This window comes from Carcharodon carcharias, chromosome 3, assembly GCF_017639515.1.
Source record: "Carcharodon carcharias isolate sCarCar2 chromosome 3, sCarCar2.pri, whole genome shotgun sequence".
Lineage (NCBI taxonomy): Eukaryota > Metazoa > Chordata > Chondrichthyes > Lamniformes > Lamnidae > Carcharodon > Carcharodon carcharias.
This window is the reverse complement of record NC_054469.1, coordinates 222,723,380-222,735,683: the sequence shown is the minus strand read 5'-3', so window position 1 is coordinate 222,735,683 and position 12,304 is coordinate 222,723,380. Positions and strand designations below refer to the sequence as shown.

Below are 12,304 nucleotides of genomic sequence, written 5' to 3'. Positions count from 1 at the left end.
TGGAAACATCTCTTTGTCTACCCTATCAAATGCTTTACTTATCCTAAAGACCTTTACCTGCTCACCCTGCAGCCTTCTCTTTTCTTTAGAGCACAGCCCCAGCCTGTTCACTCTTTCTTGATAGTTATAACCTCTCAAATTCTGGCATCACCCTTGTGATTTTTTCTGTTTCTTCCCCGGTGTCTCTATATCCTTTTCATCTGTGCACAGTTCTCAACTGTTGCAAATTGTAGCACCTTGGACAGGTCCTTGTGAGGCTTCATATCACAACAGATTTCTGTGATTTTAGGGTTTTTAAAAATTGCTTTGTGGGATGTGTGTATCACTGTCAAGACCAGCATTTATTGTCCATCCCTAATTGTCCTTGCCAAGTTCGTGGTGAGCTGCCCTCTTAAACCGCTGCAGTCCATGTGGTGTAGGTACACTCACAGTGCTGCTAGGGAGGGAGTTCCAGGGTCTTGACCCATTGACAGTGAAGGAACATGATATATATCCAAGTCAGGATGGTAAGTGGCTTGGAGAGAGATTTGCATGTGGTGGTGTTCCTATGCACCTGCTGCCCTTGTCCTTCTAGGTGGTAGAGGTCACGGGTTTGGAAGGTGCTGTTGAAGAAGCCTTGGCGAGTTGCTGAAATGCATCTCCTGATGGTATACACTGTTACCACTGTGGAGGGAGTGACTATTTATGGTGGTGGAGGGGGTGCCAATCAAGCGGGCTGCTTTGTCCTTATATCGTTCAATTAAATCGCCTCCCATGACTTGTACAGTAAGTATATTCTTGAAATGTTTCATGGATTGCTAATTTAAGATGGAAATGTGGTTGCTCTAAGAGCCGGAAAGCTTGTGTTTAAGAAATTCTGTAAAGAAACATTCCTTTATCTGTGAAGTGCTTTTTCTGTGAAGTGATTTTTCTGAAATACTGGTTTGAAAAAGAAAACATAGTTTTTTTTTCTCATTGTATCTATCACTGAAGTAGCAAAGCAATGTTTATTGGCTGTGGCAGGAATTAAACATTGATCAAAGGTAATCTGATGTTCATCACTGTTTGCGGTCACCGCATCTGTCTCCAGTGCCTTTTTTCAGGATGTACTGCAGATTGCTCACCTGCAGTCTATTCCCATGGCGTTCTCCTTGTCAGTGCTGCTTTTCTTCTATAACATGGTCTGGGTTGTTCATAATTTTTTTTTTTGTACCGGTGCTGTTTCTCCTGACAGTGTGGCCTTGCTAATCTCTTTTATTCCTGTTTCAGGCAAGTACAATGGACTGCATAATGATTCGATTCTTCTGCTTGTGTTCCACATTTGGGATTAAAACTCCTTGCGTTTTGTCGTGATGCTGCTCCATGTTTTGTCAGGTAAAAGCTGAGTAAACTTCAACCTCGGGGGTGTAAGACAAGGGGTACACTGCCCATTACGCGGTACTAAATAGGACAGAAAATTGGGCAGGATGTATAATGGGTGGCTGATCTAGTACCTTGACCCCATTTGGAATCCTCAATTAACTTGAATTTTACCCCCAAAGGGTCAACCATTAGAAATTATGCTAGAGAGTTTGCCAGTGGAATTGTCCTGTTCAAAAATAGTGAACCAGATAATTTGAGCAGATTTAGATCGCTCAGCCTATGAATAAGTTTCTAGTTCATAATACAGGATAAAATTAATACTCCCCAAGATGTGGGCTACTAATGTGTTTCAAGGTTCAACTTTGTGTCACCAACAGAATTTGTGTTTTCTTTCACTGCCCGTGATCTGAATCTTTGTGTAAGAGGGGTGTATTTTCTTACTCTCAGGGTGAGAATCCCAATTAAATAAATTCCAGCAGCAATCTTTTGTGAATTCAAAATAGATGAGGTTATTTATTATCACATAATTGCCCCGGAATTTAAAACGCAATGTCCCACTCGTTCGCCACACACACACACACGCTCACATTCACAAAGATTAGATAGAGATAAAGGGAAAAACTTATAATTATCTCAGTCTGTTCTGTGGCAGGCCTGTAGTTTCTTACATAGAGGTCATGCTTTAAAGTTCAAGTGAAAGTCTGGTAAAACAAAGGATGCTCAGTAAGCTGTGAGGTTTCTTGTACTCAGATTTCCAGGCGATTTGTGGACTGGAAGTTGGATTTGGTTGGGAGTTCTTCTCCCACTTTCCAGGGTTTAGAAGATGCTGCCAAAGGAGAATTGGTGAATTGCTGCAGTGCATCTTGTAGATGGTATATAAATGCAAGTCTTTCTTTCTGGAAGAAACAACTTCAATTGTCCTTAAACGGTATTTACATACGTTATTTAATCAGTAGATTAATTTCTTTTTACGCGTGTTCTTTGAACGAATTCTTTAGATTTATCTGAAATGGAATGGTTCAGTTGGTGTCTCACCTTTGAGTCAGATGGTTGTGGTTTCAAGTCCCACTTAAGGACTGGAAGGCAACAGTATATGGCTGCCAACTTCCAGTGCAGTAATGAGGGGGTGCGTTATTAGCTTTCAGATGAGACATTAAACTGAGGCCCTGTCTGCCCTCTCAGGCAGACACAGAAGATTCAATGGCATAATTTCATAGGGAGCAGGGGAATTACCCCTGGTGTCCTGGCCAATATTTATCCCTCAATCAACATCACTAAGTACAGTTTTATCTGGTTATTTTCACATTGCTCTTTGTGGGAGCTTGCTGAGTGCAAATTGGCCACCGCTTTTCCTACATTGCATTCAGAATAAATACTTCATTGGCTGTAAAGCACTTTGAGACAGCCAGCAGTCATGCAACGCATTACAGAAATGCAGATCTTCCTTTTTCTTCTTTATATTGTAACTTATTCTGCTCTTGTACATGAGACTTAAAAAAAATGGAGAGGCAGTACTTTATCTTCATTCGCCTTTGAACATTGAAGGGGATAAAGCTCTAGCTGCTAAACTGATCAGTTGAATACAGCTGGCTTTTGCCTTACTTCACAAGTGGCTCAAACTTTGCACCCCAAAGCTATTCTACATTCCATGGTTAGCTCAGGTACTCAGCACTGAACTCCCACATGTCACTGCTTTTAGCCTCAAAAGCAGCCAGAAATCAATGCCTTTATTGTTGGCTTGCTCGCATATCTGAAAAAGCACCATTTGCCACGTCACGATATTATTCTGTTTGAATCACACATTTAAAGTACACAAGTCAGCTGCCAACAATTTGTGATTTAGTTGAACTAGAAATATTGATGTTGTTTTGTGCTTTTAGAATGTTGAAATGTAAAAGCTGTCACTAAATAGTTTAATGATTTAAGTTTTAATAATCCAGGTAAAATTAGGGAGCGAGTATAATACACTATCTCTGACATACGCATTTGTACACAGACTGAGTGCTGGAACGTACATACTTCGAAAAGCAATATAGTTGGATTAAGGTTTAGCGTGTCAAATTTGCTAAACCAGTGGTTTGAGAAACCCTACAGGAAAGAGCTGGTAGTTCTTCCCTGAACCTCCCCCTGAGCTGAACCTGTTCTAGTTACAGCACTTTCCTGAAATAGACCCTGTATTATAGATCTGATTACAAAAAATTGAGCATTTAAATTGTTCCACAGCTCTGAATAATTCACCACTTGCAAAATAAAAGCCATTCGTATGGCTGGTATATTTTTTTTCACCCAATGTACAGGTCATCAGATTATTTTGTTTTTATGAAGGGGATTGTCATCCTAGAAAAAGAGGGGATATAATTTTGCCAGTCCTTAAAACAACATTATAAACGGGCCCTTGACACAATTTATGAATGTACATTGACAAAATGTCAAGTGTGTTTTGAAGGGAAAATATTCACCATTTTCTTTTATATATTATGAAGTGGGACAAGTTGATAAGGTGGTTAAGAAGGCAGATGGAATCCTTTCATTTATTAGCTGAGGCATAGAATATAAGAGCAGGGAGGTTATGCTGGAACTATATAAAATATTAGTTAGGTCACAACTTGAGTACCGTGTGCAGTCCTGGTCACCTCATTACAGAAAGGATGTAAATGCATTAGAGAGGGTAACAGAGGAGATTTATGAAGATGTTGCCAGGACTGGAAAATTGCAGCTATGAGGAAAGATTGGGTAGACTGGGGTTGTTCTCCTTGGAACAGAGGAAGCTAAGTGAGATTTGATGGAGATGTACAAAATTGTGAGGCACCTCAGTGGATGGGAAGGGCCTATTTACATTAGCAGAGTGGTCAGCAACTAGGGAGCATAGATTCAAAGTGATTGATAGAGGGATTAGAGGGGAGATGAGGATTTTTTTTCACTCAAGACAGTTGTGGGAGTCTGGAACTCACTGCCGGAAAAGGTAGTAGAGGCAGAAACCCTCAACTCATTTTAAAAGGTGTCTGGATATGCACCTCAAATGCTGTAACCTGCCGGGCTACAGATCAAATGCTGGAAAGTGGCTCATTTTTCAGATGGCATAGAGACAATCAGCCAAGTGGCCTCTTTCTGTGCCATAAACTTTCAATGATTCTGTGAATTTTCTGCTTATCAAAATGATGTTAGTGTGGAGAAATGGAATGTTCTATATATTTTGGAGCCATTACCAATACTTAATCGCTTCCTGGACAAGTATAGTGTAGAGTTTAGACATTCTAGCCTGACATTGGGAGATTTCCCCTGTGTGTTGCAGCGCAGCAAAATTATAATGCATTTGTACAAAATGCATTCTCATTTCCATTGTGCATAGCACTTGGATGCAGTCTTAACAACAACAACTGGCATTTAATTGGCACCTTTAAAAGTGATAAAGCACCCCAAGGCACTTCACAGGAGTGTTATCAGTCAAAATCTGACACCAAACCACACAAGGAGACATCAGGACCGGCGGGGTTGTTTCTGAGGAGCATCTAAAAGGCAGAGAGGTGGACATGTTTAGAGAAGGAATTTCCACCGTTTAGGGTTTTAGGAGCTGAGGACGATGGTGTCTAATGGTGGAGTGATTAATGTATTTTCACTACAACTGCAGAATCAGTGTGCTGCTTAACGTGTCTGTATATAATTCCGTGTCTGCAGTATGTTAGTGAAGTTGAAAATCTGTTTATTCGAATGACTCTGAATAATTGGTTAAAATAACGCAGAGAGAAAATTTTAGTAGAGCTGCCAGTCCCTCACTGTTTAACTGTTCCACTTTATCACTATTAATGAAAGAATGTTATATGGTGTACTTCACATTTCAAATATGTTTATAAAATCTGTCACACTTTTCTAACCTGCTTAAATTTCTTGGCAACCAACAATAATTTCAAGTAGCGCATGACTTCATCTGTTATTAAGGGCTGAATTGTACGCCTGTCCCCCCACCCCCCACCACCCCCCCCCCCCCCCCCCCCCCCCCCCCCCCCGTGTAAAGGTTGGGGGGGTGGGTGAGCCAGCCCCCGCTGACCGGCTTGTCCCACAACACGTCGGGGAGGAAGTCCTTCCTCTGTGAGCTGCCCGCCAATCAAACGGCCACAGCTCTCTTGCCCAGCAGTGCAACCGTCACTGGTGGCCCCTGCTGCGACTACAACAGGCTCTGGAGCCCAGGTTGTGAGGGAAGCCTGGGGTCTTGCCAAGGCCAAGTTGGCAGGCCTTGGTGAGGTGAATGGGGAGGCTGGGTTGAACAAAACTATGGAGGAGGGGAAATGCCAGGGGCGGTGGGGTGGGAAATACCTTGTTGTTGGGGGTGGGGGTTGTAGCCGGGGGGGTGGGGGTTGTAGCCTCTTGTGGGTGAAGGGTGCCCGAAGAGGTGCCCACCCTCAGCCTCTTGCTCGACCACCAGTTTTGCCAGGTTTCATTGCAGCCTCCCTCTCTCCAGGGCTAAAATCCTAGCGGCAATGGGAGGAGACCCTTAAGTGACCATTCATTGGCCACTTAAGGGCCTCAATTGGCCCACAGTTGAGCACACCACCCAACGTCTCGCCTAGGACAGGTAAAATCGCACATGGGGAGGTGGGAGTAGGTAGGTGCCGGTAACTGCGGCATACCCAATTTTACCAGCCCCTCCACCTGCCATCCATTCCCAAGAAGCTGCAAAATTCCAGTCTAGTTGTCTCCTAAACTTCTACCACGGACAGCGCGACAGGAGACTTGCTAGTTTATATTTTGGAAAAAGAGAGAACGGATTTAAAAATAACTCACAAAAATGCTAAAAAGAACTGAAACTGAATCCATACATAAAAACATTTTATTGAATAGTATCATATAAATAATTTTGGTACAAAATGTTACTTAGCAAAAAAAAGACTCAGATTTCTTTCCAGTTGCTGGACATACGGATGCTGCTAACAGTGACTATTCTTTGCAAATCTTGAAATGATGAAAAGCAAGTATCGATCAGAAATGTAAGCAAAGATCCTTCATTGGCATTAGCTATTTTCAGTTTTACAAATTGGCCCAGCCACATTAAAATATTTCACATAAACATAAATGTTAATAGCCACAAATTGTAGGTCATATTATCAAAGACATCTGACTGGGTTAATGATAAAAATTGGGAACTTTTGGCCTAAATTTTTAACATGATTCAGGAGTTTTGTACAAAATAACCATACAGGAGATGTAGGTGTCCCATGTAAAAAGTCCATATGATTTGATTCCCCTGTGTGTCTTCCCTCCTCTCTTGATTCCTCTCATCTAGGTTACATACTTGCCAGTAGTCCATGTCACCTAAATGGTCCTTTATTGTCTTATCTTCCTATCAAGCTGCTGAAGTACAGGGGGTATCTCAGCTCAATCCATTCCCGCCTTCACTGCTTATCCACACAGATGTAACGTCAGGGAAATGCAGTCATGATAGATTTCTCCCTCCAGCCCTAACTAATCGTGGGCAATTGTATTATTCACATTACTGCCTTAGCTCAGAGCAGCTAACTTAGCAGAGGCCACAGATTGAACTTGGATCTTCTAAGTCTATATGGAGCTCTTATAAGTTTCTGATATGTTTTCTCTCTAGGTCACCAAGCAAGATGGATTACTGGCAAACCTAAGTGAAAGCAATTAATGTAAGAACCTAGATGCAGCCCCATAAGAATGACACCATTTCACCCGCATTCATCTGTCACATAGACTTTTATATCAGTTCTATAAGTGCAATCCTTCCATGAACCAGCCATCCAAAAAGATACAACATTCTGCTAAGTGACAAGTAAAGAAATTGATTATTTGTTTCTGTGCGAGAAAAGGATTTAAATTACTGCTTTATAGTGTTTACTCTTTTTACTGGATTAGACTGTGATTTCAATTGAACAAATTTCAAACATTCAGTGCCCAAATAACTCAAGCAACTCGCTCCTAATTTCACTACACAAAACGTTAATTAGTGTTAAGATTGTCTAGGCTAACCTGAACTGGACAATGAGTACAGTTATGGATTTTAAAGTAACACAAACCTTACAGAAGTGTTATTCTATACATGATTGAAGAGCCAAAGGATACACAATACATTTTTCAACGAGTTCAGTTGGTTTTTCCAATGTGTGCAAGAAGAGTAATCAAATTCAAATATTAATGGAATAATTTGGCAAGAAAAATATATAAATAGTGCTTGTCCTGGAATGTTGGTGAGGTTTTGTTACTGTCTCTTATTTTATTAAGTTTCTCATGTAAACGTGGGATATTTACAAAGCTTTAGCTTTACTCTAAGCTCTGGACCTCCTGGTAGCTTCATAATTTTTTGTACTGTTCACAGGAGAGCCTCAGATGAGAAAGAGTGCCATGTGTGATCTTTGTACTGTTACCAAGAGGTGCCGTAAGCGAGTCATTTCATCAAAGCCAATATTCTACTCAAGGAAATCATGGGTGTGCTGTGGCAGGACATGGAATATAAAAACTTCTATTGTTCAGTAGCACATTCTACCATTGCTAACCCTTGTCATGTTGAATTAACAATAATGCTCTTGATGAGCACTAGGCTTAGTACTCCAATTATTATTTACTAACCAGGACCCCTGCCCATGGTGACTGAATAAGTCATCGTCTGTTTTAATTACATGAGATTCCAGGTGATGGGAATTATTTCCACAATTACATTCATTTTTCCATTGGCCGTGGTACTGGATCTTCTAAGAACTGTTTGTTGCCTATTGACACTGGTTAACGCCTCCAAGACTCACACCCTTGCTTCTGAACATTACCTGGCTTCCAGGAGCCTCCATTGCCTCAGTGTTTAGCAGATTCCCTTTAAATGCCCCAGGACCCAATCTAAAGAAACCCAAAAACATTCACTCAGTATAGTGGTCCACTGGCAGAGTTGTTCAGCTGTTTGTTTAACTGCTGCAATTAAAAATTTAAGTCAATCAACTTTTTTTAATAAACTTCCAACTTGCTAGGCCGAGGTTTTTTTTTGGTTTTTACTTAATTTTTCTCTTGCCACAAATGATTTGTTAAAATTTAAACCAAATATATTAATCCTAAGGATAAAAAAATGCACCTTTGGAGTAGCGAACAGCTGTTTGAGTCACAAGTATGAAATACAATGAAAAGGCCAAGGGAAATGTAATGAATATTTACTTTTCCGATTGTATTCATTCTGACACTACTTGGAAAAGTGCTGAGGGGCTTTGTCTCCTCAACTCAAAGAGATGGGAAGGAACTCTGCTCTCCCAACTCAAGTTTTGTGCATTTTTAGCCCAGACATTGTGAAGAGGAGAGGAGAGGATCTTCCTCAACTAGGCTGAGTCCATGTCCTGTTAGGGACGTGCAAGGTAAATAGAGATTTCATAAAAATTCTTTGCCCAAGGGAGGAGCTGGAGCTATGAATGCAGAATAAAGGAGTGAGAAATATCAAGGTAATGGATGTATTTTTAAAAAAATTATTTTTAATTATCAGTTTGAGCATCTCTCCTCAGGCAGAAGTTGAGCGAGTACTCTTGAGTAGGGGTTTAGTATCTCTGCTCATGTATACATCGCAAACTACCTCACAGCAGTGTAGACACCAGAAACTGCAGAAATCTCCATGATCCAATTCCCTGCTTGTCCCTAAATGAGGATTTTTTTTTTAATTCATTCATGTCATGTGGGCATCGCTGGCTAGGCCAGCATTCATTGCCCATCCCTAATTGCCCTTGAGAAGGTGGTGATGAGCTACCCGATGCTGAACATCTTTGAAGAGGACAGGAAACTATAGAAAACTCCAAAGTAAAAAAATTAAGTTCTGGATTTTTTTTTGCATTTACCTTTCATTCTACCAAGTCCTCAATACTTCACATAAGATTGAGTCAAAGAAGCTGGCAGTGATATTACAGAAGAGAAGTCCTATCTTACAAGTTTATAAGATTAATGTAGGCAGTTAATGCCAAACTATTGGAATCTTTTCACAGAAGTGCAGTACATTAAGGACAATTGTATGTTTAAATTTTAGTTGCTGCAAAAATCATCAAATGGTGACAATAAGGAACAGTTGGTCGACACTAAGATGGTTTTTAAGGAATGTCAAATATTTTCACAACGATTAACAGGTTGCTTGATGCCAGCAAGGTTAATGGTTATATTCAGAAACCATTGGAACAGTTTAGCGGTGAAAAGCAGTTCTATTAGATCATCACTTACATTTCCAAGTGGGCCTAACTGAGCCAGTTTGTTATCCAGCAAGAAAAACGCTCAGCACTAGAGATCATTTTTTAAAAATTCGTTCATGGGATGCGGTTGTTCAGAGTTCAAGAGTCAGCCACATTGCTATGAGCCTGGAGTCACATGTAGGCCAGACCAGGTAAGGATGGCAGATTTCCTTCCTTAAAGGATGTTAGTGGACTAATCGGCAATGGTTTCGTGATCATCATTCCAGATTTTTATTGAATTCAAATTTCACCATCTGTGGTCCCCAGAGCATTCCACTGGGTCTCTGGAATACTAGCCCAGTGACAATACCACTACTCTACCGCCTCCCTGTGATCTCAGTAGCATGTTCCTCAGTGGTGTGTAAAAAATCGAAAGCACAGAATGCGAGAGCTTGCTGATCTTAGTTAAAACAAGGCAACTTTCCAGTTACTTCATGGAGAGGTAGCTTTGAGGTGTTAAGATACAGGTCTGACTGGAGATAGAGATCTGGTTGCTATATAACCCTTCCCCCAGAAGTCAGACTAATTTAAAGCTACAAGAGATAATTTAATGAATTTGCACTGAACAATGAATGAACAGTGCACTGTCATACTTAAACACTCACTTGTACTGTCTGTGCTGCAAATATTTTTACATATACAAGTTAGTTCTGAGATGGTGTTTCTGATCTTAGATAATTACACAGACTGAACCCCTTTAATACATCTCTCTTTTACAAGGCTTTATAATGCTGAAGGCATGTAAAAATGCCTCATTCTCACTCAGAATGTCTTGTAGGGAAGGTCAGCTTCATATCTGGGATGACTTGATTAAATTTGCCTCATGTGTATCGTACGCTGACTGTTCGTGGTGCTGAGTAAGGCATTATTCTGAATTGAAGAGCCAAATCAGTGTAATAATTTACTCAGCATCACAGGAGGTGTGTTCTGCACCACTGCTGCCTCCAATCCACAGGTAACTGCACTCAGTTGCAACTTAAGTCACTGGCGCTTTCTCAGGAATTCGAAGTTCTGAAGTGATTTTAAGCTTTGCAACGTTTCAGACAAGAAAGTAAAAGGGAACGATGTATCGTTACGGTAACGTATGCAGCTTAAAAACCGCTGCAGCATCAAACTGTCAACAACACCAAGCGGATTAACTCTGTTTTAAGATGCACCTGTAGTGATTCACATCGACACTACGTAATACAGCTCTGCATACAATATGTATACATCTGTGTATATTGAATCTAAGTTACAGTACAGTACATTGTGAAAGAAACAGTTGACTCAACCACATGTTCAGCTCAAACATCTAATTCACTAATTTTACCAAAGGGATGTGCTGGCCAGCAGGCTTTAGGGTCTAAGGCTGTAAACCTGGGATGAATCCAGCGAGTTTCTGACTAGACCAAGTCTTGTAGTTCAATGGCGCGTGTGTGACTCTCGGAACCTTTCACCTCTTTAGAAAACGCATGTTGGTTTGATGCACGTTTTAATGTATTTCACAATCAGGTCGATGGGCATAACTTGTTACATGTATAACCACTCCTGCAAACATCCAGTTTTCCTCTTTCACAGCCCAGGGGGTCCTTTCTTACTTCCTGGAGGAGGGTAGCACAAATAAGTTTTCAAACTTGAAAGAAAGAACCATGCATCTGTGACCCAATGCTTGGTTCCAACTTAGATCTTCCAGACCATCAAATTTTGCCTCAGGCCATTTTTAAGAACTTGCCCTATGCACATCCCTATTTTAACACATTTTCTATTCCTCTGTGTAGACAGTATTACCTGTGAAATATTTCTATATGAGAAACTGAATGACCAACATAACTTGTGTCTCCACTAGTGCATCAGTGGCTAGGATAGGTATATAATTACTGTATAAATTCCCATAGACACTGAGTCGGGTTCTTGAGGATGCTCATTAAATGAAGGGTAAATGACACACTTTTCACACTGGAACCATTCTGAGACCATGAATATATGGAATAAAGTCCAACAGTTTACAATAAATGTTTGTTTAGTGGGATAGGTTTTGAAAAATGGCCCTTGTGTTTACACAGCAACACTTTTTTTTGATAGCTGAATTTAAAGAGATGATCTTCCTTGCTAAGAGTCTCTGTCACTGTCTTCTCCTCCATACATGTCTGATAGTTTTTTGAACCGAGGTCCCCAGTCACTCAAGTAATCGTAATCTTGATCTGTCTCTGTGGTAACTGATTCTAAGGAGCTGAGTGACTCAGCTATGGACCCATTTCCTTCATAGGCGTATGTTGCTAGAGAATCATAAGGAGGTGCTCCGGGATCTGTATCGTTCTCCTTTAACCTCTGGTTAATGAAATCTCTGACGTCAGTATTATCTGGTACAGGTGGGGCCGGACGAGGTAGAAGGAAGTTCTCTGGTTTTATGTCCCTGCGTAACTGGGTGTCTTCTATTACTTCTGGGTTCCTCAGTGTGCTAATATCAAAGGCCTGGGTATCTTCCTCACCACCTCCTTCATCATTGTAGCTGACAATGTTGTCTCGGATATCCTCTTTGGAAATGATGAGAGGTTCTTTCTTTCTCTGTTTTCTCATGGCAGCAAAGAGCACTACAATAACTGAAAAGAATAAGAATATAGTTTAACTGTTATACTCTAAAATTGGAGGGATGAGGAGAATGCATTGTTTTAATCCTAAAGTCAATCCTCCTCCTCTGTTTATAGCAACAGGACAAGTGGTTTGGCTCTCTTTGCTGTGGACAAGTGCTCTGACTCACGATTAGTGACTTAACTGCAATAAAAATG

The 12,304-nt window shown here is 40.7% G+C and overlaps 1 protein-coding gene across 1 annotated transcript in view; it reads right to left on the bottom strand.

The window, feature by feature from the left end:
• Positions 1-9,807: 9,807 nt before the first annotated feature.
• Positions 9,808-12,304, bottom strand: part of LOC121276343 (cadherin-6-like) — a 160,821-nt gene continuing 158,324 nt past the window's right edge. Inside the window, exon 12 of the mRNA XM_041184632.1 lies at positions 9,808-12,118. Within this exon, the coding sequence (XP_041040566.1) occupies positions 11,628-12,118 (491 nt within the window). The 3' untranslated portion in view covers positions 9,808-11,627. The remainder of the gene's footprint in view (positions 12,119-12,304) is intronic.